This window comes from Diachasmimorpha longicaudata, chromosome 19 (assembly GCF_034640455.1).
Source record: "Diachasmimorpha longicaudata isolate KC_UGA_2023 chromosome 19, iyDiaLong2, whole genome shotgun sequence".
Classification (NCBI taxonomy): Eukaryota; Metazoa; Arthropoda; class Insecta; order Hymenoptera; family Braconidae; genus Diachasmimorpha; species Diachasmimorpha longicaudata.
In genome coordinates, this window is record NC_087243.1 from 3,420,191 (window position 1) to 3,443,668 (window position 23,478).

The 23,478-nt window shown below is 39.9% G+C and overlaps 4 protein-coding genes across 5 annotated transcripts in view; 1 reads left to right on the forward strand and 3 right to left on the reverse strand.

Annotated features, from left to right (window-relative positions):
- Window positions 1-23,478, forward strand: part of Alkb (AlkB) — a 102,896-nt gene that overhangs the window by 36,031 nt on the left and 43,387 nt on the right. Inside the window, exon 3 of the mRNA XM_064137917.1 lies at window positions 7,370-7,455. The gene's annotated coding sequence lies outside the window, so the exon portion shown is untranslated. The remainder of the gene's footprint in view (window positions 1-7,369; window positions 7,456-23,478) is intronic.
- LOC135171403 (transcription factor Jun) lies at window positions 404-4,365 on the reverse strand. The gene has a single exon (XM_064137931.1). It carries the CDS (start codon window positions 3,680-3,682, stop codon window positions 2,879-2,881), a length of 804 nt encoding a protein of 267 aa, XP_063994001.1. The 5' UTR covers window positions 3,683-4,365; the 3' UTR covers window positions 404-2,878.
- LOC135171387 (uncharacterized) lies at window positions 5,945-11,604 on the reverse strand (the record flags this gene model as incomplete). Its single annotated transcript, XM_064137876.1, has 1 exon — window positions 5,945-11,604. A coding segment is annotated over one exon (3,201 nt), but the record flags the coding sequence as incomplete, so codon positions are not given.
- The window catches only part of Ptp36e (Protein tyrosine phosphatase 36E), a 32,690-nt gene continuing 20,759 nt past the window's right edge, over window positions 11,548-23,478 (reverse strand). For both annotated transcript variants that reach the window (XM_064137885.1, XM_064137887.1), the window contains 12 exons: window positions 20,215-20,336; window positions 15,829-15,916; window positions 14,998-15,074; window positions 14,804-14,938; window positions 13,913-14,053; window positions 13,665-13,825; window positions 13,287-13,422; window positions 12,701-12,950; window positions 12,532-12,608; window positions 12,188-12,427; window positions 11,772-12,116; window positions 11,548-11,688 (listed from right to left, as the gene is read on the reverse strand). In XM_064137885.1, the coding sequence (XP_063993955.1) occupies window positions 11,608-11,688; window positions 11,772-12,116; window positions 12,188-12,427; window positions 12,532-12,608; window positions 12,701-12,950; window positions 13,287-13,422; window positions 13,665-13,825; window positions 13,913-14,053; window positions 14,804-14,938; window positions 14,998-15,074; window positions 15,829-15,916; window positions 20,215-20,336 (1,853 nt within the window). In that variant the 3' untranslated portion in view covers window positions 11,548-11,607. The remainder of the gene's footprint in view (window positions 11,689-11,771; window positions 12,117-12,187; window positions 12,428-12,531; window positions 12,609-12,700; window positions 12,951-13,286; window positions 13,423-13,664; window positions 13,826-13,912; window positions 14,054-14,803; window positions 14,939-14,997; window positions 15,075-15,828; window positions 15,917-20,214; window positions 20,337-23,478) is intronic.

Sequence of the window (23,478 nt, forward strand, 5' to 3'; positions counted from 1 at the left end):
TAATGCTCGTTTCCGGATAGATCCGAAACAATTCATTATTCGAGTAATGAATGTCTCGGTTCGACGATGGTTTATTATCTATACTCACCGACTGACACTTACTCGCGTCTTGAGCCTTCATTATTGTTCGTTGTGAGGAAAAAAATGACAGAATAGTCAATTTCAAGCTACTTTGAGCTGGGATTCCGCTGTTCCGGGCCGTCCGTACATTTCTCCCTACCGAGAACTTTTTCTCAATTGAGACAATTAGCCAATTGCAATAATTAAGAAGAGGGCTGAACTTAAATTCACTCGAGCAGAAAAAAAAGCACCCGAATTGAGTGTTGCAGCAGTTAAACCAATATAAGAATAGCCTGAAATGACGATATAAATTGGAGGGTTTGAGGGGAATAATTGAAGATAATTATTCATGTGTAATATAGTGAATTTTATTTTCATCATTGTTTCATTCAAAAATAAAATTATTCGTAAAAAAAGAGTTCTTCTTCTCAGCTTTCTCGATATATAACATATATTTTTATACTCAATAATTATTACGTAATGTAGTAATATGTACTCTCATTATGAATAGTGTTATGCAACTACTATGGTGTCATAGTATTAGTTTCCCATGAAAATTACAGTTTTAATCACCATAAAAATTATGGCCTAATGGGGTTTTTACTTACAAACTAAATCACAAGTGGTTTTCATTAATTTTAGATTTACTTTCATACGTTTTTCATTTGTGCAACATTTGTTTTTTTTTTTCTCTAATCAGTGAGAGCGTATCATTTTCCATTTGTTTTGTAAACTCTGAACATTTTTAATTATCAATTTTCCTTCAAATCTAACGAGATTGAATTTCATTTAGCATCGAGAGAATTAATTTTGTTATTTCAATAACATTCGCTTTGCATTCGTCATGAAAAAAAAAGGCACACTGTACGGACTGGATTGCATTGGCAACAAATATATAGCCGAGCTCGTGAAATTCTACACTCATACGATGGAAATTATCTCCCCTTTTATCGCACTGAGTTGGTATTCTTTTTTAAACAAGAAAATTCAAAACAAAAATTATACGCACTGGTTACTCTTGCAAAACGCTCGTTCGGATAAAGGGGCCTCCAAGGTCGACTATATACGAAGCCCCTCTTAACTCAACTGAAATTGCACGATTTACTCCAGTAAATATTGCAACGTATTTTTCATTGGCAATGTAAATAAATTAACACGATAATAGAAAAAGAAATGAAATTAATACAAGTGGGGCACAAATGTGGAGACCTCTTTCCTTCAATTATTTTTAAAAAATTACTTAATATTTACTTCTCCAAGTAATAACAGTACCAAAGAGAGAGAGAGAGAGAGAGAGAGGGGGGGGGTAGAGTGAGAGAGAGAGACACACACACCTTGATTACACCCAAGCAATTATTCCAAAACTTGATAACGAATTTTAAAAAAGTATAAATTTACAATGCACTATTATAATGAGAACCAAAAAATGAAAGGAAAACAAAATCCGGATGTCCTCGGAATTTAGAATTCATCAAATCTAAGTAGGAGGCAGCGAAAAAGAGAAACAAAAAGAAATACTGCTCGGTCTGGCTCCTCAAGGATACGACGAAAAAAAAAATATGAAAATAAAAAAAAAGGCAATGAAGAGGGGGAAGGCTTCTAAAAAATCTTGGGAGGCAGATCAAGTGTGTGTTACATTGGTGTGTGAGACTGCGACGAGAAAAAAAATGCGGGCTACTCGTTAATCAAAAATGAAGGTCAGATACGCCTAAACTTACCTACTTTACGACTATTATTCTCTATGCAACGAGCGTGGGCGCGAAGGCGGTAATTCGTTATGAACAGTCAGAACCTTTGACCCATACCATCAAATCCTAGTAATAATGCGCTTTTTTCATCGTATAAAATATTAAATTTCGCTCTGACATGCGGGGGTCAACGAACAGTTCATTGTTCAGTGAAATACCGCCTTGACTCCCAAAAAAAGAACGATTTATGGTACAAAAAAAACTAGTCGATGCGCACGAGCGCTTAGTAGCAGGTAAAATTGTCCCAGTGTCAGCGTAACATCTCACATTTCTCCCAAAAAAAAAATAAATGTGCATGGATGGATAATAAGTTAAACATGTTCATACTGGACAAGACTAGATGCACAAATGATAAATAACGGCGTTTCCAATTCAATCGTACAACTACGAAAAACTGTTATTTAACCAGATAATTCATCCAAACAAGAACAAAGAGCAACACGGGCCCTGAGAAACAAAAAAAAATGTATCAAAAAGAATTGACAATATCGAATAATGGATAAATCAATCCGCAATATCTCGTGATCGAACGATCCAATTTTCAAGAGTCAAATTTCATTGTCAAGCCCGTAAAAATACCTTCCAAATGAAAACATAATCGTCGAATTTCACTCTGCCGATCTCAAGATATTGATTGAAAGCCATTCATTCAGTTTTCATCTCAATTAAAGATTGAATTAGAGTCTCTGGACGATTTAAAATTGCCGCGCTCTCGGATGTTCTCCAAAATGGCCACTGTAGCTCCCCTTCCCCCTCACTGTCTCATGAATATATTTTTCGCCTTTCGCTCCTCTTCGGTGCTCCTCCCACCAGGCAGTGGACGTCAACGCTATCGTGGATGTGCGTGGACTCCATCATAACATATCTCCATTAACAATTTTAATTGTCCATATCATCAACACAACACTCAAAGGCACTCCCCAGATTCCCTCAGGATGTCTCCTCCACGTGGCGCGATAATCACCAAGAAAGTCCATAAATCCCCTTAAAGAGATTCAGAGTTCCCGGAGATGTCCTCAAGACTCAATGTTGCTCATTCATGTAGGAATGATCCCCAATAAAGTCAAAGTTCAAAATTGTCCTGAGACCGACATCATTTGGCAGCCAGAGTGCACATGATCCATCACCTGCTCCTTCAATCGACACACGTGCTCCTTGAGCCTGTGAACAACACTACTGAGCTCTGTATTTTCACCCTTGAGCAACTTGACCTTGTCCTCAAGCCTGGAGATTCTCTCGAGTTTGCGTCTTCTACACTTGGAAGCAGCAACACGATTTCTCTGTCTCTTCCTCTCCAACTTGATCTTCTCCTGATTTTCCATGTCAATGGGTGACATTGGGGGTGAGCTTGATACACTTGGCACTGTCTGCGGTTCATCTTTGATCATCAGGAGCCCTTGGGACAGTGATTCCGTGCTCTGTACTGAGCTTGGTGGTTCTAAATTCGTATAAGTAGCACCATGAATACTTCCAGGCTCCTGGGAACTGTCAGAGTGATGTAGCTCATTGAGAGCATCAACAAAGCCACGTGCGTACAGTTCCTGTGCCTCGGTGACAGTCTTGGGGAAGAGAATTTGATTGGGTGTTGGCATTGTCGTGACAAGACCATCCTGTTGGGCAATAATGAGTTTCTCCAGTTCTGGTGATCCAAGTTTCAACATGTGGAGATCTGGTGAACTTAGAACTGGAGCTGAATTGTTGAGGGACAGGGGTAGGGGACCCAGTCTTGGCCTTTTGGCCTGGGGCCCTTGACGATGTCCGTTGAGATCCAACGTCAAATTTCTCTTCAATTGGCCTACGTTGTCTCTATTGCAATTACCGTATACAGTCACCTCATCGTAGAACGTCGCCTCCATCGTTAAACTTCGCACCATCAGGTCCACTTCAGGATATCCGGTTTTCTATACACACGGAAATATTCCGACTTTCCTTCACTCCCGCTGAATAACAGTCTCTCTCTCTCTCTCTCTGTTGCGAAATAGACAGCAACGTGTGGGCAGTCACAATTAACTCGATAGTTTTTTTTTAATTCTCGCACAAATTGCAAAAATCTCCGGAAACACTCCCACGGGTAATAATTTTTTTTATTTATTTATTTCCTCGGATACTGCAGACTCTCATGTACTTTTGTTACATAACACCACGTTCTACGCAACTGATGGAAAATATATACAGTATAGTTTACCGGTTCCGCTTGTACAGCGACCGCGAACACTTGTCGCTGTATCGGTGTGACGTACAGCGATATCAAATCCCGTGGACCTCTGATTGTTGAACGCACGAGGGTACCACATTAAAAACAATGAGTCACTTGGGATTATTCACGTATCACTGGGGGCACGCGTAAACTTGGGTTCTGAATGACGCGTGACACAGGTGTTTTTTTTTTCTTCTTTTCTTTCCTTTGAATGAGAAAATATTTTTCGTCCCGCACACTTAATTTCGGTGCGCGTGTGTTCGTTTATGTGTGACGTAGTGAGATAATCACGGAATAGTTAGACGTACCGTGCGGCACGGTGTCTTGGCAACTTGTGAACACCCAACTAAAAGTACAGCCTTATATCTCGTGACTCACGAGGGCTAAATATAGAGGTGTCGTCAGACCTGGCCAATCAGAGGAGCTCCTGATGGCGTCAGTGATGGCTGTCCATTGGCCGATGTAGGCGCGCTACTAGGAAATTTTTCAACGCATGCGCAAATATGAGCTGTGGGGAGAGTTGCTGAAGACCGGCAACGAGGAGCATACGTGGTGCGGCTGTCTCGGTTGCACTGACGCGGGGAAGGGTGAGGCTGGTTTTTATTGTCGGTGGCTTTTTACTTGGTACAAGACAGGAACTGGTAAAAGGTGGCGCGCGTGGTAGCACCAGAGGAATTATATACCTGTATGTGGTTTTAGCAAAAGGTATATGCGAAGGGTGCGGGGGATTACTCGCGTGACTACCAGATTCAATTGTTTATTGGATTGTGGCGGATGGTTATGCTAATTGTCCGGAGAGCTTTTATTGAATATTTCATTGCTGTCAATTGTTCAGAGATTTATCTCGTGGGATTTGGCGCTCGGTAGTTTTTTTAGCTACCGGAAAGATTTGCTCTCATTTAACCCCTCTGGTCTGTGGCAAAAACATAGTCCGACGATTTCATCACGTGGAGTTGGAGGGGCTATAAATTTTATTCTTATTTTTAAATAGTCACCAAAGTTTTTCAATGCGTGTAAAAATATATAAAAATCATCTGTTGAGGATAGATCACGTTAAAATTCCCATTGGATATTACAATCTCTTGTAAGCTTCATTTTTCTGGGCTTGAAATAGGGTCGAAAGCACTGCAGGATTACGGTAATTACATGATAAATTCAAGATTGAGGGCTCTTAAAAGTTTAAAGTGCAAACAACCCCCCATCGTGCGAATCCACCAACCCTTGGGCCATTGGCCCATCCTCAGGTGGAAGAATTGTCTGATTTACAATCATACTTTTCAATGATGATGAATACTTACTCCGGGGGCTATTAAATCCAGTAATTTTGAATGGTATCTGATGATGGGCCCCTGCAAAGGGACCAGGTAAATTTTTTTGCACGTACCTAGGATCCTATCCCCGGGGAGTGGGTACCCTTTGCAGGTAAAGTGTTCACGCCCAGGGGACTGCTGGGATAGCCCAGCTCCCGGTGACTCAGTTGTTTGTCAAAGTTTCTGGTTTTTTAAATCAGCCCTGTTAGGAGAGGTGTTCGGCAGGTTCGAACTTGTTTACTCCTGCACTAGGTAGCCAACTAGTTTTTTTTTCCTTTCATTATCATCTTGATTAGCCTGATTAAGATTGCCTGAGGTACTTCGCTATGAATTATCATGGGATCTGCACTGCGTGTGGGCAAAGTTCAATGTTAACATGGCATTAACGCAATTTACGTAATTAAATCTGAATGAATGTGTGAATGAAAGTTGTAGGAAATCCATCTCATCGATATTTATTCAGGCATCGACTGCGGGTAATGCCGATTCCAGTAGCAAAGGGAATGTTTATTATCGGATTATGATAATTTATCGACTGCAGCAACACGAGTGTACATTTATGCAGCCGTTTAAATAAATTATTGAAGAATGAATGACGAAATGAGAAATGAAAATAATTAATGAGACACTTTATCGCGAGTACAACGTACAATCTATTTATTATTTACAACAGTGTATACCAACATTTGTTTATTCATCAGCATTTAAAATCATTAATCACACAATTTATAAAACGTAGTTCAGTCACTCCGGGTGTAAAAAGTTGTTATCACCCCCACATATTTGAACGTTTATTTTATGAATTTTTTGCGACAGATGATCAACGCTTTTACCACGCCTTCAATAAATTTTGGTCTTAGATAAAAACATGTACATACTCTATTCGCATTTAATCACACACCCGCATGTGTTCCAAAATTGTGAATTACCTTAATACATATTATTTATTGAATAATCAATCAATTTATGATTAATCTAATTTCACACAGTAGTACGCTCAACACACCACTTGGACGATAGAAAATTGTTTTTCCCCCCCCTCCCAAATTTTTATATTTCAACTGAGATAATAATTTATATATCGTTTAAGCGTATGCATCAATTGTTATATTCTCATTCAGGCAGGAGGTACCAAAACTGTCGTATGCGAATGTTGTAGAAAATTTTTGTCCGAATCTCGCCAGCGAGAAAATCAAATAGCTATAATGTGTGTTAACAATTTCTGACTCATGACCGATGGATATAATGTAGGTCAATTTATTCTGTCAGCGTGTACAAGTGAACACGAACAGCCGAAATGATGGACGGATGGCTGTCATCTAGAGTCCACCGACAGTTAAAGAAACTTATGTGAGGATGTTATAATTTGGACAGTCGTTTGAAATATTCCATTGAACCCTGTTTCATCTTTATGCCTAAAGCCACCTCCAAATATGCCCAAATGAAATGAAACGTACGGAAAAGGAAAGCGAAAAACCGAGTCCTTCCTCCGAAAAACTCTAGGCATTAAATTACACTTGTTCAGTTGTATGTATTCTAATAATTATCCCATTGCTTATGCCATAGATGTCACATATCCGTTAATATCAATGTTAACATACAGAACAGAAAGAAATAATTATCGTATCTGTGATTCGTTTGGCACAATGTATCGTCAACGCGCGAATTTCTGGTTCTTATTTTCATAAGAATGCACCACTCCTTTTTTCCCTTTATTTACCAAGTAATAGTCATTGCGAATTGGCACGTTCGCGTAAACAAATACCATCTATCACTTACTTATGTACTTAAAAGATACATACAAATATTTTCGATCACTGTAACAATGTTTCATATAACTTTTTTTCTCCATATATTGATCTATTAATATTTATAATATCTACATTTCCATTTACTTTCCGTATATTTAGTTAATTCCAATGTCGTACCCATCCCCTATCTAAACACCCAGACGAATTACGAGAGGAACTTATCAACAATAAGATTTATTTAATAGATAATTAATTTATCTTCAGCAATAGTTATTTATTTCTCTTTATTTATTTATGTTTTAGATTATATTGAAATCATCACGTGCCTCTCCAAATGGAAAAAGGCTTGGCAGGCGGACGCATCGGTATCGGAGTTGAGACCTCGAAAGGTAAGAATTTATTAATAATCTACAAGCAGTTTATAATTGTAGAATTTTATTTGTTTCTTTTATTACTGAGAAGAGGGAGAAAATTTATTTGAATTGAGATCACAACTCCATGTGGACCCTTTCGGAAAATCCGGTCCGCTTCCGGAATTCAATAACGTGTTTAGTTATAATTTGTTTTTCTTTTAAATAAATATATCCATGAACAAGGCACTGCTCGCAAGAAAAGAATTCACAGCATTCGATAATCCCAATTTTTAACGTTATTGTTTTTCAAAGTCATGGATAATCGAACGTTGAAAATTCAACGAGACACTTAATGTGTAAATTCTAGATGGACAGAATTATTAACGTCTCGTGAAACGAATGATGACGCGTGGAAACCGTTTATCCCCCAATAATTCTCTCAATTCATTCTCAGTTATTAAATTTTTTCCTATAAAAAAGTGCTTGTCTTAGTTGTTACATCAGTATAATAGAGTAGAGTTATAGAATTTTGTGGGTTTTGTCGTGTAATTTTAAAAAATTGAAAACTAAAGCCCGAATTATTCATCTCTCGTTAGAATATCAAGTTCTCGCTCTAACATACAAGCAACATCAATTGCTATATAGAATATATAAAACACAAAGTGTACTTTCAGTATAACGTAATATCCTAACAAACATACTTATGTACATTTAATTATTTATTTACCAAAGTTTCTTTCACAATTAAAAGTCACTTCTGCGCGTAAAACAGAAGCTAACAAAATATTCCTCCAATACCATTGACCAGTTTTAAGTGACCGGTTAGAGAAAGACGTAAATATTGCTTAGTGGAACAAAATACGAAAAAAAAAAAACATCGTAGTTTCCTTAATACCGTAGGAAAATACAAAAATGGTCCAAGGAGCCCGCGTTTGTGGCTTGAAAGAGCAATTTCCCCGCCGATCGCAGGCCCAACGGCGTGGGTTACAAGGGGAAGCACTTGGTCCTTTTTTGGGTCGCAACGGACCTGCAATCAACCTTGTCCAATGTAAAACTCTCAGGCTTAACTGTCTCCTCAACTGATATTCTTCCAAGTCGTTTTTTCACCCTGAAGGGGGTAGATCTGGGGGAAATAATTTCATAAAGATCACTCGTTCGCCCTTGAATGTGCACCCTTTTCTTTGGACTGACGGAGCTTGTCTGATCGATGGGAATGGCAATGTCGACATCCTGAAAATGGTTGTTGGTGGCTTTGGTCACGCGCTTAATTTCCACTGTTTTATCCTCCCCATCGTCCGTGGGTGTTGTGAAGACGTCTGAGAGACAGCTCTTCGAGTCGTACAGGTTACCAGGGTCGGAGGAGTCTAGAGTCTCCTCTGTGCCGTATCTTCTCGCTGAAGCCAGAGATATAGTACGTGTTTCTGGCTTCGGTGGTCTCACATCATCAGCGTAATCCAGAGACATACATCGCTTCTCAAACAGAGCTGGGCCAATTTCCTCCCTTCTCAACACTTCCTTTTGATCATGACTTTCCACTTTACCATTACCTCCACGAACCTTCAACACTGATGGCCTTCGTATGCTGTTTTCACGCTCCACTGACAGACAAAATTCTTTGTCAGTCAGTGAAATTTTCTTTGGCATTCGCGCTGGCTTGAGACAATCCAATTCCCAGTCTTTTCCCTCCTCAGAGGGGGTCCTTAATAAGCTCTTTACCTTTTTCAATTCTGTCAGTAGGTCCATTGTCTCTTGGGATGGTTCGTGAAATATTCGCCTCATTGGACGCCTCATTGATCCTGCCAAATCCACTTCCTGATCGTTACCATGATCCACTTTTTCCTGCTTACGAAGGACTGACTTGACAGTTCCACTTCGCGATACATTTTCTTTTTTATTTTCCCTCTCCACTGTCTCCTTTCCAAGCCCTGAATTTTCTATAATTTCTTGACTACCAGAGTCTTTATAATTAATATCATAAACTTTTCCAACTTGAATAGTCGGTCCAATGGTAGTTTCTTTCGCCACAAACTTTTGCCTCTCATAATTAGCACGTGATCTGATTTTGAAAGCAGCATAGCTCTCTGGAGGCACGTCCTGAAGTTCGAATTTCTCGTGTAGATGCTTGAAAGCCCCCCGAAGCATGTCCTGGCTATTGTTTGAAGATCGTTGGCTAATGAATGAAGAGTCGCCACTCTGATAGCCGAGAGAGGATGCTGATGGCGCCGAACCGACGATAGTTTCCCGTGAATACTGTAAATTATCAGTAGAAATACCTCGCCTATGATCATCGTATTTCTCAAAGTCTCCGTTCTTCTGATCGTCAGACTTATCTAGAATATCTTCAGACACTTGTCGCCTTGTTCTCGTCGTCATGAAATCCGATCCACCAAATTTTTCAATAGCCTCTTCAAAAATTTGTCTTCTATTTGTCGATGTCAATAGTTCCTCACTTCCCGATCTACTGACTTCATCTGCTGATTTATTTATTCCTTGAATATTGTATTCAAGACTCTTCTCCGACTCCAGAGGTTCCTCCAACATTTGTCTTCTGGTTTTTGTAGGTGAAGCGTCGAGATCCCTTGGCAGGGAAGAGTTTTTAGTTTTTCTTGGCATTCCTCGTGGGGTAATTTGTGGCTCTGGTGATACTTTAAAAGCTCTCCACCTGACTGGAGAATTTGGAATGCTTTCTTCATCACTCTGAAGTACAATCCTCGAGTCCAACTTTCGTTCTAGGATCTTAGAGTCCGTTGGTTGTTGCTTGATCGGCCATCGGGGAGAATTGCTCCAACTCACTGCTCCCCTGTCCGGTGAATTAAGGTGTCCAGTACTTGAAAAAACAAGTTCTTCGCTTGTGGTCACTCGACATTTAACGAGCTCAGGAGTACCAGCAAAAGTGCTCTCCAAATGGGGGCTGGAAGGCTCCTCAACGTCCTCTAGTGGTGGTAACGAGCTCGGTCCAGAATCCAATACATCATCCAATGATATCCCCCTCAACTCATCTCTCCGCTCCTTCATCGGATTCAATGCATCCTCATCCAAATCCTCGGTTTCAAACGAATACATTTTCAACAAAAGACCCTTTCCACTGCGTTTTCTCTCCATTCCAATGTGATTGACTTCAGGCTGCTCTGTCTCCTCTTCAACAACCAGCACCGAGTCCATTGACTCCTCTACCCGAGTCCTTCGAATCGATGCTGGTTCAATAGTTGTTGTATGAGTTCTCTTCATCATAGTTCTTGGTAAATCTCTGATTGTATCAAAGGAAAATTTATCGAGAGTTCTTGAAGAGCCAATTTTATCCAGAAATGGCTTTTCAACTGCTTTACTCGGGCCAATTTTCTCAAGATAAGGTTTACCCACAATTCGCGGTGCTATTTTAGCCAAAAATGGTCGATCCTCAGTTTTGGAGATACCAATTTTTTTCAAAAATGGCCTTCGTCTCTCCCTCTCTTTACCAGAATCCGATGTTTTCTCACTCAATCTATCGCTACTGTAATTGGATGAATTATCACTGCTCTTTGATCGAGCGCGTTTGTTTCGGGGATGTGGAGTGAGAGGAGTTCTCGGGGTTCTGGGTGTAAGTGAGGGACTGGCATCGGGATTGGGGCATGTTTCATCAAGGAGAGCCATTGCATCGCTCAAATCCATATATGCTTTTCTGGGTATTGATGCTTTAGCAGCAGATGTCTCACTCTCCCCACTACTTCCTCTTGTTGAATTCAAATGAATTCTAGTTTCCGTAATTTGCCTACCATTACGCATGAATGATGAGGAGGGATACGAGCTCTGATCGCTTGGCCCTGGTGTAGCACAATCTATAGCAGACTCATCACCATATAAGGGCGTTACCCCCAGATCCTCGGGTCTCGTTGCGGGACTCTGAGGCATAATCGACTGTTGACGATGAAATAAATTTTTTGATACTGCACCACGAGCCACATCCGTCGAATATGATGCCGGTGATGATGCCGAGACACGTGGTGATTCTTCATCAGCGATAATTGCATGTCGATAAGTTGAACATTGGGCAAAGTGGGGTGGGGCTGAATGGGTTGTTTCAATGATAATTCGCCCCTGAGCACATGGAACAATAGGCTCACCATCCGTTGGCGCCTCCTCGGGGGTCAAAGGCAGAGCTGCCCCACGTCCGAACTCGATGAACCACAGCTCGTCCCTCAACTCGCTTTCTCACTTCTTTTCATTCATATCCTTGTTTAGATAATGGAGCACATAGTGCAGAACTAGGTCATAGCAGTACTTGTACTCAGTCTGTAATAGTTTAAAAAAAAATACCTTTGTTTATCTTCCATCTTCCATTACACGATGAGGTGGCTAAATGAATATATAATTACCATGTTCTCAACGAGTTGGGGCCTGTGCCTTCTGACAGTCTTGACAGCTTGAAATATGTCTACCTCACCGTGCTGTATGACTTGCTCAATACAAGCATTTGCTGCACAGTAAACGCCACAGCGGCTTCTACCGTCGGGCGATACTACAGCAACCGGTCCATAATCAGTTCTTTGTCGCCACCTCTCCACCATATTCATCAGTTCGACCAGACTATTTGTCGACGTCGGCACAGCCTGACCCATTGGCCAACAGGTCAATTGAAATAACTGGACAGTCTTTGGTGGTGCTTTAACACCCGCCATTAATTCCGTCAGAGACACTATCTTCTTGTTTATCCTGAATACCTGTTACAATGGCCAAATTACAAAGTCAGATCTCTATCGATCTTGCCAAACTTTAAACAGACTAAACTCACCCAAGTCTTGATGTTTGTGTAGTGGTTGTGGCTAATGTGATCTATGGTGAATACCGGGCCATATTTCTTGGAGTGTCTTCCCTCCGGCCAAAAGCTTGGAAAGTTTGTTGATACCGCTGGTGGTACGCAAAGTATAACAACTGCTGAGCACTCGTAATCGTACACAAGTGACCAAAATTCACCGCACGTGTGTTTCAATGGCCATTCGGTAACGATGTACTCACGGGGCTTCGTGTATCCCTATCGATCATATGGTATTAAATCAGTTTGTTTAACAAGAAATAAGTATTAACTTTAACGGTTTCAATGACAACTGGCGATTGGATAATTCCGTTGATACTCACGTCTACAAACACAGCATTAATGTAATCCGTGAAGCTATTCCCCTGGAAGCTCGTCAAGTATGGACGAAAGTTATCAGCTGTTGAGGGGAAATTGTATTGAAAAGTCGATAAAAAAAATTTAAAAATGCATTGGTAATGCTATTGCTATGTATTGAATCCAGCAACTCACGTGGCACAACTAGGACATCGCGATTTTTCTCCCTGTTATCGGCTCTATGTCCACCCGCACAATCACCGATCGTAAAACGGGGAGTTTGCTTGCAGATCTGTTGATACTCCCGTTGATATTCGTTCATCTTTGTTAGGGGATTCTTTACACTCTTCTGCTTGAGTCGTTGGGACAGCTCGGAGACAGGAAACCACGAGGCACCGCAGATAATGTACTCCTCGAGTGTGTCATATATGAATTTATATTGGTCCTGTAAATAAATTCTGGATTGCTCGGTCTCTCGTGCAGCCAGGGGATTTTATACAATTATTTTACAGGGCAGTGAATTTATCGGTAAATGCATCGTTTGGATGGTGTTATAACACTCCACTGAGTTTCATACGTTTTTCAGAAAAATAAGGGCGGTCTCCTGTGATCGTGGAAAATGGGCTTGATTTAGTTGATAATTTTTGAATTGTGGGCTTTAAGGGGAAAACAATAGATGTTTCTGCACTTTGCGATAATTTTTTTTGGTGATAAATGTTGCAAATATTCCAATTGAACAGTGGAGATAAAAGTCGTGAATGTATTGATCTGACATCTTTACCAAATTTTCGATGAGTCCCCGCCTGCTCTGCCTCAGTTTCTTCAAATATCCAAAGACATCAAAGGAGTCTTCCTCCTCCGCGAGCTCGAGATTTGCATCGATCGCGAGGTACACACCTGAGCGACCACCGCCATCACTGGATTTTCAAAGAACCGTAAATACGAAATTGTGAAAACACAAGAAAAATATCTACAACACACTTGAATGACTTTCTACAAATAAATTTGACACGAAGTGAAGCACATCCCTGATAGGAGGTGAGGAATGGCCAACAGGGGGACGGGAGTCGGTCAATTTTGGCCTACCCTCGGCCAATTGGTGGCGATACCTCCCCTAGGATCAGGGATCTTGACAAATTTTATTCCAAATGGAACCCACTTGCAATGAACAATCATTGGGCCCGATTCGTTCTTGATAGTTGACCCAACGACAGCTCGGACCCTTCTCCGAAATTCCAAAACGGCATTACTGAATGGACATGTGTGAGAGTGCCATTCTGTGTAATGAAATTGCAGCAACGTGCGCTCTTCATTAATTTCCTGGACAACAATTTCACGATAACAAAGTCATTTAATAATACTAAAATATTTTTGAATTTCCACTGGGATTGGATATTGGATACTCACGCCATTCTCATCTTTCTTATAAAGTTTTATCGTTCGTATGTGAAAGTTTGCCAATTCTTCCTCCTTGAGAACGGACACACCAATGCCCCCGTACTCCTCATCCTTGTCTTTATTGGGTGGCCAGTATTGTACGCACATGACCTGATGGAACATACATTCAAGGGGAGGGCTTGAAATCGATGGAAACATTATTACTAGAGGAAAAGTCAATTCTCTCCAGTCGGGAAAATGTTGTCTTAGTTATTAAAAAAATTATTGCACAACATTAAATATTTTTCCTTTTAAAATCAAACGAAGTAATCTATCGATTAGAATCCGTTCGTCTGTTAATTGCTAAATTATCTTATCTCTGTCCGTTGTATCGATTATCTCCGGGATATTCAAATGTCTCTATTACCCGCTGACTTTGTTTTCTAATTTCTATGTAAATATTCTTTGTTGATGGGGAAACTTAACTAATCACCCTCATAAAATCACATTAGCTTGTCCCTTTCATGACACGGTACAGCTGAAACTCACGTCCGGACATTGCATCCCTTAGTCCCCGAGGCAGAGATAGTCGAGGTCATAGTTAATACGAGGATCATCGGTGTCGGTGGCCATCGGGGACTGTACGATTGAGCGGACACACCTCGATCTACATGCGCATTCGTATGTTACTCTTTTCCCCCCCACGTACTCCTCCAAACACTGTGTTTTGTCGCTCCACTCGGTAATCGATAATCGAATGTTTCGCGTTTGTAATAGCGGGCGTTGGAGGATGAAAGGATTACGAGTGGGATAAGTTACGAGTTTACTCATTGAATGTTTATACACTGAGGATTGTCATTAATTGATATAAGGGTGGGGGATGACAGGCTATTCGGTAAATTTGCAGTAGAGGGGATTTACCTTGATGAAATCGAAGGTTTTCGTCAGCATAACTATGCAGGAGGCTTGCTCCTGCCATACCATGCGCCAAAATTCGGTGACTGTTGTCTCTATGGGTCCCTGAGTAACGATGTAGGCATTTGGCTTCAATATACTCTGTAAATTATATTCAATATCGATATTTTTCAATATACCATTGACAATAATCTACTCACATCGACGTAGGACGCATTAACATAATCAGAATCGGGTTGGTTATTAACAGTGTCGAGGACAACCCTATTGTAATCATCTGAAAATTGAAAAATAACCAGAGTTATAAATCACCTCAATTCATTTTTCTCCCCGAGGATTAATACTAGTAATGGCCGAATAAATCATCCCCATTTTCATATCGAGAGATATCCAATGAGATGGAAGATCGCATCGTTCAATCTTGAGTTGTCAGTAAATCGAAAAAAAAAAAAACAAAAACAAATTGAAGGATTTCCCTCGGCAATTAGTCCAAGGTACTAACACTCTGCCTCCCCCTCGGGCCCCTCGTGATCGTTAAACATTGTGAGTTTGAAATTTATACTCCATCGAACCTGTCGGCCCATTCTCGAGTCTCTGCAATCCTCCGACCCATGTTCAACAATCACCCCTGTGTAATTAACTTCCCCTTAATTGACTGTACGTTTCCGCAAAGTACTACACTTGAGTTTGGTGACTAAATGGGGACCGGGATGCACCACTTGTTGACGTAAAATCGAGGGTAGCTCGTTACAGTGACACACACCTTATATCATTGAAAGGTATTTTATCGTGTCTTCGTATCGTCGATTGAAAAAATATATCTCGGAATGGAGTGAGATATAATCCTTAATCTCAAATTGAAAAATAACAAATCGTAAATTCAATATTTGCTTCTCTTGCACTGGGTAAAATTGGAGAACTTGTATTTCATGAGTACATGTCAATGCAAGCACAGCTTTTTTTCATTTCACATGGTGTTATCTACTCTATTCCAAGGGTTTCCCATCCCAGATTTTTTTTTATTGACTCACATGGTATACACCGTTGATTCTGATTTTTTTCTCTATTGGCTGGCTTGGTAGCATGCCTGCATGAGTGTGTCTCCACTTTAGCTGCTGTCTGCAACATTAAGCAAATGGAGAATTTATAAAAATTAACTCAAGTGCAGGAATATAATGAGATTATTAGAATATTTCCCCTGGAATTTCTTCCATTCGTGAATTTATTACACTTGGCATTGATGCCCAAAAATGCGGAGAGATGACCCACTCAGTGTTCATAAATAATGCGCCAGCCTCTTTCCGGTTATAAGCACCATGAACCTTATGTAACTAGACAACTCGCCAGTTGAAGGAAAAGCGACACCTCAAGTCATGTACGTGTGCACATATTCTCGTGTACTCATTATTCATATTTGCCAAACAAATGCAAAAAAAATGGGTAAAAAAATCCTTTATCTGTTTGTCGTTACGTCGGAATATTTCAGCTACTGTTGTGTACAAATTTAGTCACTTGACTGGATTCTCGGTCTGATCGAAACGTACTTTATTCGCTTCAATGATTTCCAACTTGGTTGTTTTCCTCTCCAATTGTCCGAACTTGGTGGTGATAAAGACCATTTCTTTCGCTGTAGTGCATCTTGGAATAATTTTTATAATATTTTCCCCCTCGTTTTTTCTTTACAAATCGTTGAGCCGTCACGCTCTAACAATTTTTTCCACCAAATTCGAATACTCAAGACTCTCATGCTCAAGCAGAAATTCAATCGCACTTGTGAAGCTCTCGGGTTAGTCAAGTTTTCGTCGTTTTATGACTTTTTTTCCTCCCTCGTTATTCGAGGGAAAAAAACCTCTGGCGGGATTATACAGTAAAGAGAGAATACAGAGTTTTGAACGTTTAAACATGCCAGGAATATCATATTTTTGAAGCGAAGATGTTATACTTTATTCATGAAAATCGTTATTATTATTGATTCAAGATTTTTTTTACATTTCATTGTCCTAGAGGATCTAAATGAAATATATAATAAATTAATATCAATTTTTCAATTAAAACACTTTGCAATAATGATCCATCATTTGTTTCCCAATTGAAACACGAAAACCTCTTTATTCTGACCTAAATCTTCGAGTTAAGAAGTTTCTTCTTCCGCGTAATATGACGAGAGTGCAGTAATTCTGTCATTTCAAAGGACAGTTGAACCTCAAAAGCTTTTTCGTGTTGGTAGAATGGCTAAGAATCTCTTGATCGTCAATCGGCTGATGGTAACACTGGTGACTTTCTACCCACACCCACCCATCCACCCACTCTTCCGGTCCTTTTGTTTTGTTTCCACCGACGTTCATTCCCACTCAGGTCTTGCGATCCCCTTCCCTCACCCACCTGCCCCCCAAAATGACTCTCCAGGTGCTTTCAAAGTAAGCACTCTACCAGTTGAAAAAAAAACTTGAAGATTTATCCCCCAATTAACTAACGTCTCCCCAATATAATTTTCTTTCCCCTACGACGGGCAGAGGTACGTTGAAACCAGGAATGAAAATTAAAATTCCATTCAATTAATCAACTCCTTCCGCTCACCGTCTGGGTAATAAAAACCGGGATGATAGATACGATGTAAAAAAGTCTTGAACCACAGCCAGAAGATATCCTTTTACCGAGAAGTTTCTGGGATTACGTGCGTGACAAGAAATTGCTTGGCCAACAACCCCCTCGTCGACGAGTCCGATCTATCCTCATTCCAAACGACCCGACTTTACAGGCACCCTCAGGTACTTTTTCCGCCCATTTGGAGCTTCACTACTTCTTTTTTTGTCAGCTCAAAGTGTATTTTTTAACCTCTTTCTCGTGAGAGACTTTTCCTTTTCTCCCACGAGATTGCTGGACGTTCCTCACAGTATGTCTATTGCGGTTTTATGTGTCTCTTTCATCCTCAGGCTTTCTCCCATTTTATTTCTCTGATTTTTTCGGCTATACCGTATTGCGGGGGGTTTTTTATTCAATATTTCATATAAACTTTACTTCGCTTCACTTCTTTTCAGCCCTTTGATTTATATTTTTCTGTACTGGATATGGGTTATATGGGTTTTAGAATTTTTCCCATCATCTCTTGAATATTATTGTTGAAAATGTAGAGTGTCGAGTCATAGGTGGAATCCAAAATGTTTATAATTTTTTTTCATCCCCTTTTGACAGTAAATTTTTTATCGCTCGACAGGAATTGCCGAATATTGCAAAACATTTGAATTGAATATACATATGCAGAGTAGAAATATTATGGCACCGTGTCGTTGCAGTCCCCCCGAAGATTATCGAAAATAGAGTGATGCATAAACACAGTTCTCGGTCGATTCACCAATGCATCACGGATATCGACAGTAGTTTCGTGAACATAGAATTTTTGGGGACAAGATTGCCATAATCCCGTGAGAATGCGATGAGTGTGGCGAATTTATACGAGCAAATATCGAGGTCGTCCATCGATTTCTCGTTTACCCTTCAGATTCGGGAGTTGAGGGAGTCCTCAGTGTGGGTCTCACCCGGAAATTTCGTTTGGAAAATATTCGACTGGGATAATATTCAAGTAAATAAACGTGAGATTCAGTGGAGAAAGAAAGTTTAGAGGGAAATTGTCATCGTTAAACTCTCGTTTTCGTCCAGATAATCTTCCATCGAAGGTTTATGGACTTCGTGCTGCAATGGCTGGTACTTTTCTTTTGTCCGGGAAGAATTGAAGACTAAACTGGTTAGTCTACATTACAAATGCCTTTTAATCAACTCCTGACTTTCAAAAGGAAGAGAAGAAATTGAAATTTCATTTTATCTCATTCAAAAAATCATCAAAGGATTTAAAAAATGTCTTGATGTGATTGAAACAAAGTTTTTATACAGCATCAGTGACAATGAACGATAAAATTTAACAATTTTCTTCGTCTTCTTTTTGTCTCACTCGTCAATAGCTCCATTCACCTCGGTTCTCGTCGTCGCTGCTTCTCACGTCTGTGAATTCTCATTTGCATCTATCCCTCAAGTGATTTTCCGTGGTACCAGGGGCAAGGCCTTTGTGCAACATGCCACAGAACTTTTTCCCGCATCGGGAATTCCCCACCAAATCATCAAGACCTATTGCCCACCGAAAGTTCACAGTGAATTGAAAGGAATTTTTTTTTTCATCGCTTCTTGACACGCCTGATCAGAGCCCTCCGGTGACTGCGCAATATTCCATTTCTCTTCGTGACTTTTGACAACATAGACTATCGTATAAAACCCGTGCTGTATAAAATAGGGGAGAAGTTTGCTAGCAAGAGAAATAACTGGAAAACTATGAAAAATGTTTTGTTTGATGCAATAGATGTTTTCACACTGGTGTATGTTCAATGTACGTGGGGATTTCCATTACGTTGCTTTCAAAATTCCCATTTTCATGTGTCAACTTTAGACATGTGTCACGAGTGCCTCAATCACAAGTGGCGACTAGCTCTGAGAGGGAAATAAACCGCGTGATATTCAATTGGAGTGAATTGCTTTTTTATTCAATTATCATGGAAATTATTTATAATTGTAGGGGCTTGTTTATATTTTTTTAAATGCATTTTCCAACAGTGATTTCTCCTCTAAATCTCATCCGTTAACACTCTCGTAAAATGGTGAATCGATGTGTGTACCCGACACTCAGACTAGTTAGTCCTTGCAGCCAAGTTTTCGACGAGTTTGAGAACTACTAGACAGCTTTCCTAACTGTACTGTAAAGGTTTGAAATCACTCGTTGATGCTCGTGAGAGACTCGACGGATGAGTTGAGAGCTCAAAACTACTTAAATCCCGTTCACCCCCTGGTTTATGTTCACATTGTGATTATGACGTCTGACTAAAGTCGCGACGTGTTACACTCACTGAATGAGGATGTTAAGTAGCAAATGGCGGTCTCAAATTTAATTGCCATGAGAAGTTGTCCAGCAGTTTATATTTGCCAAAAATATCCATTCATTCATGAAACGGTTTATCGATTTTCGAAAGCAATACTGGGAACATTAAAGCTCTATATGTGTGCCAATGCTGCTTTCAAGAGATGTAAACATCGAGTGCTAGCACTAACTCATGATTCCGTAATTTTTCCTGGCCAACTGAGAAATTGTACAAAATGGAACGTAAAAATAACTCCCAAGCTCCATAAAAATGGTTAAAAAATCTCAAGAAAGTAGAAATTTTGTCATAAATATTCCGCTGTCGCCCCATATTTTATTTCCTCTCCGTCAAGGGGATGAAAAAAAAATTTTGCCTCACTCTTGAGAATAAAAAAATAGCATGCACGACAATTTTCATCAGATAAATTTACAAAGGAAGGAAATATCAACGTGAAAATATTAAATGCATAATGAGATGCATAAAACGAGTAAAGAAGGATAAACAGTGGGGACTTACCTGAAATTCAACGCGATATAGAACAGGAAACTTTCTACGTAATTCACAGAGCTTTGGATACTGTGAAAGGGGTGTTGGTGCGGATGGTAGAGTTGTTCCAATACCTCCAAGTTCTTCACTGGCTGTGAATAAATAAATAACTTTTAGTCAAATTGCAATTGCATCCCATTAAAATTTTCACTAACTAGGTATGAGTTGAGAATTACGATATGGATATAATTGTTTCGAGCTGACCCCCTCTTATCACGCGCTCTAATAATGGACTTTCCAGTAGAAATTCAAAGTGGTTTTGCGTGGCTGCAATAAACATGAACGTCCGGCCAACGTCTATGTTAATGGAGGCTCTGGCTTGATATGTGTAAATTAGCGCTCAAGATATTTTGAATTTTATTATTATTATTCAATGAAAGAGGAATAGACAAAGGTTTTGATGAATTTAATTAAGGGAATAAAGTTATTAGAAGGCAATAATTTTGCCTTCTCGTTACAATTAGACTGGATTGAACCACCCTGACCCAGTTGGCATCGTTGGGTAAACGCGAATGAGCTTTCTCGTTCACTAAAAACAAACGAAAGATGTCAAGACCCATCTCCAATCGTCCCAGACATACACTCGACATTTATGGCCTTGATTGATTGAGGATATTCCATTAGGCCTTTGCCAGAGCTCCAAAAGCCTATCTCCAGATATTTTTTTATGTGTGGGAAAAAAATTGGGGGTTGAGTGAGGGAAGGGTCGAGTCTCAAATTAGACCATTGGAGTCACTGTCTTCAGGGAAAAAAGACGAAGAAGTAGTCGAGGAAGAGCGATGCCTCGGGGAAGGGAGAGCTGACAACTACTCAATGCGTTAGGTCATTTAACCAGTTGGTATTTACGCAGTTGACTTTGAAATCGAGGGTTAGGGAAGCTCACGGGTGCGTAAAAGCTGCCTTGACACAGTTTGAGTTTGGGCACCCTCCAACACGTGTGTTTGATCAAGAGAATTATCCATGACAAGCTCAGGCAAATGCAATAATAAACAAATGGAAAATCTGTTCAATTATTAGCCTATCGGTATTCATTATCTTTTGAAATCTTATAATCATTACATGAGCTCGATATTATGATCAAACATTTGACGTGTGACATTCGCTCTTTCCGGCTAAACAATCAAAGAGCCCTCAGGCGCTTTTATCTCGACAAAAGACTGGACAGTACAAAGAGGAACTTTATTAAAAGAACAAATAGAGTATTTTATAGAGGAGGGCATTGTTGTGGCAAAAGAGTGAGAGAGAGGAAGTTGCCGGTGTAGAGCCAACATTCAAGGGATTCGTTGTATCTCGGTGAAAAATTTTACGGCCCATAAAATGGTAGACGACGACGTTTTTCATGAGTACGATGAAATTTTTACGCCTTCTCTGATTTCCTTTTCCTTTTCTCCATGATGCAATTCAAGATAGTCCTTCTTATGCAATTAATGAAATTAAATTATTCATCAAGGAGAAATATTTTAACTGGGGAACAAGTTCGGTAAAATACGTGAAGGTCTGTTTCATTTTTAATCAGTCCGAGGAAAATAGTGTGAAGGGAATTGTGAGTTGTAATTCCTCCCGAAGCGATAAAATGTCCCACGATGTTCCGGATAATTTCTTCTCATTTTTTTTCCCTCCCTTCGTAAAAACAATTCTCCTCTTTTACTAGCGACACGTGCTCTCCTATTCCATGTACTTTCCCCCCTCAAACTGACTGAAAACTTGTTCATAATACCCAGTTTACGACTGGCCAACTTTTAGGCGGAAATAAATAAAGCCCGCGAGAGTCTCCTGCTCGGTATGCAGCACCCGGAGTTTTTTGGTACTTAAAAAATAATCATCAAATGCAGGACACGAGAGAGTAGAAGGAACTTTTAATTGCCGGAATGACTGGGTGCTTTCATTGACAGACAGAGAATAACAACCACTGAATTTTTCATACCTTGGGATATGAAAAATTCATAGACTCCACTTCCTTCAGGAGAGTAAATAATCAAATAATGCAGAGAATTTTTTTTTATCATTATATTCTGATGTTATCTTGGTTTGATATTCACTGGACTGAACAGGCGCACTCTCGTGCAGGTTTATCTATCATCTCATTTATTTTCCTTCCGAAATCTTCACTAGAATTTTCCAAAGATTATTACGAGAAGTTTTTCCTCCCAATTACCCAACTCTTTAGCCCTGTTTGTGATTAAATTCCATTCGCAGACGGAAAATATTTTAAACGAGCCATTGTGAATGCGCCCCGAGGCTCCATAATGACAGTTGTCTTTATGAAAATGTTCAGTGACAGTCGTAAAAGACCCCTCGCAGTGTAATAATAAAATGTACCACAGTTGAAGGATTTTTTTTATCCAACAGCTTCACTTTATTTTTTCACCACCTTTTCTCTCTTAATTCACACATATCCCAAGGGATAGCCCAGTGGAAATTAATCATCGCGAATAATATACCCATTAATCTTGATAAAATGATAAATAATTAACCAAATGAAAATTTTATTACAAACTCCAGGAGTCCCGGGAAATCTGAAAATAATTATCTCATTTCACTCGAGATAACTTTGTTTTTCGAAACAAAAGTTTTACTCCAACAGCCCTTGGCTAAAACTTTTTGTCGTGGACAAAGTTTCCCAAATTCTCACACCTTAACCGTCGAGAGCACTGTAATCTCCTCTTCACTAGCTCTCCTATTTGGGGCCATTGTAGAGAATACAGATCGCTGAGAAATTCCCATGAATCATCAACTAAATGTCTACGAGTTCACCAAGATTTACAAACTCCGGGGGTTCGACGTTCTTGGCAGTATGCCATTGAGGAAATTCCAAGGGCTCTGAGTAGTAGAAAAAAAAAATTCCCGGCGATGTCGCGATAGAGACGTCAAACTCAGGGCGTTGGAAAAAAAAATGATCGTCGGCCCCATAAAAATTCAACGACGTCTCTATGATTTTTCTCTAACGTCATCTGAAGATTCAAATTCGTTTGGTAATTCCTCCCATTTTGTTTTACCTCAAAATGTCCTATTTCATCTTCACCGAGTGGAGATTGGAAGGACTGCGGTCGGAGGGAATAAGACTGAATCGAAAAGTTTTTCCACGAGTTGAAATATCGACTCTGACAGAGAAACCTGCATCCAACGAGTACATACCGTGGATATGTATCGAGGATATATATCGGGGTCACTGTGTACTGTTTCTCAGCGACACTGGGGCGCCATTTCGTCCATGAATCTGTCTCTCTTGAACAC

What these genes read in the sequence shown, in the direction of transcription:
- LOC135171403 (XM_064137931.1), bottom strand. Translation starts at nt 3,682, where the DNA reads ATGGTGCGAAGTTTAACGATGGAGGCGACGTTCTACGATGAGGTGACT.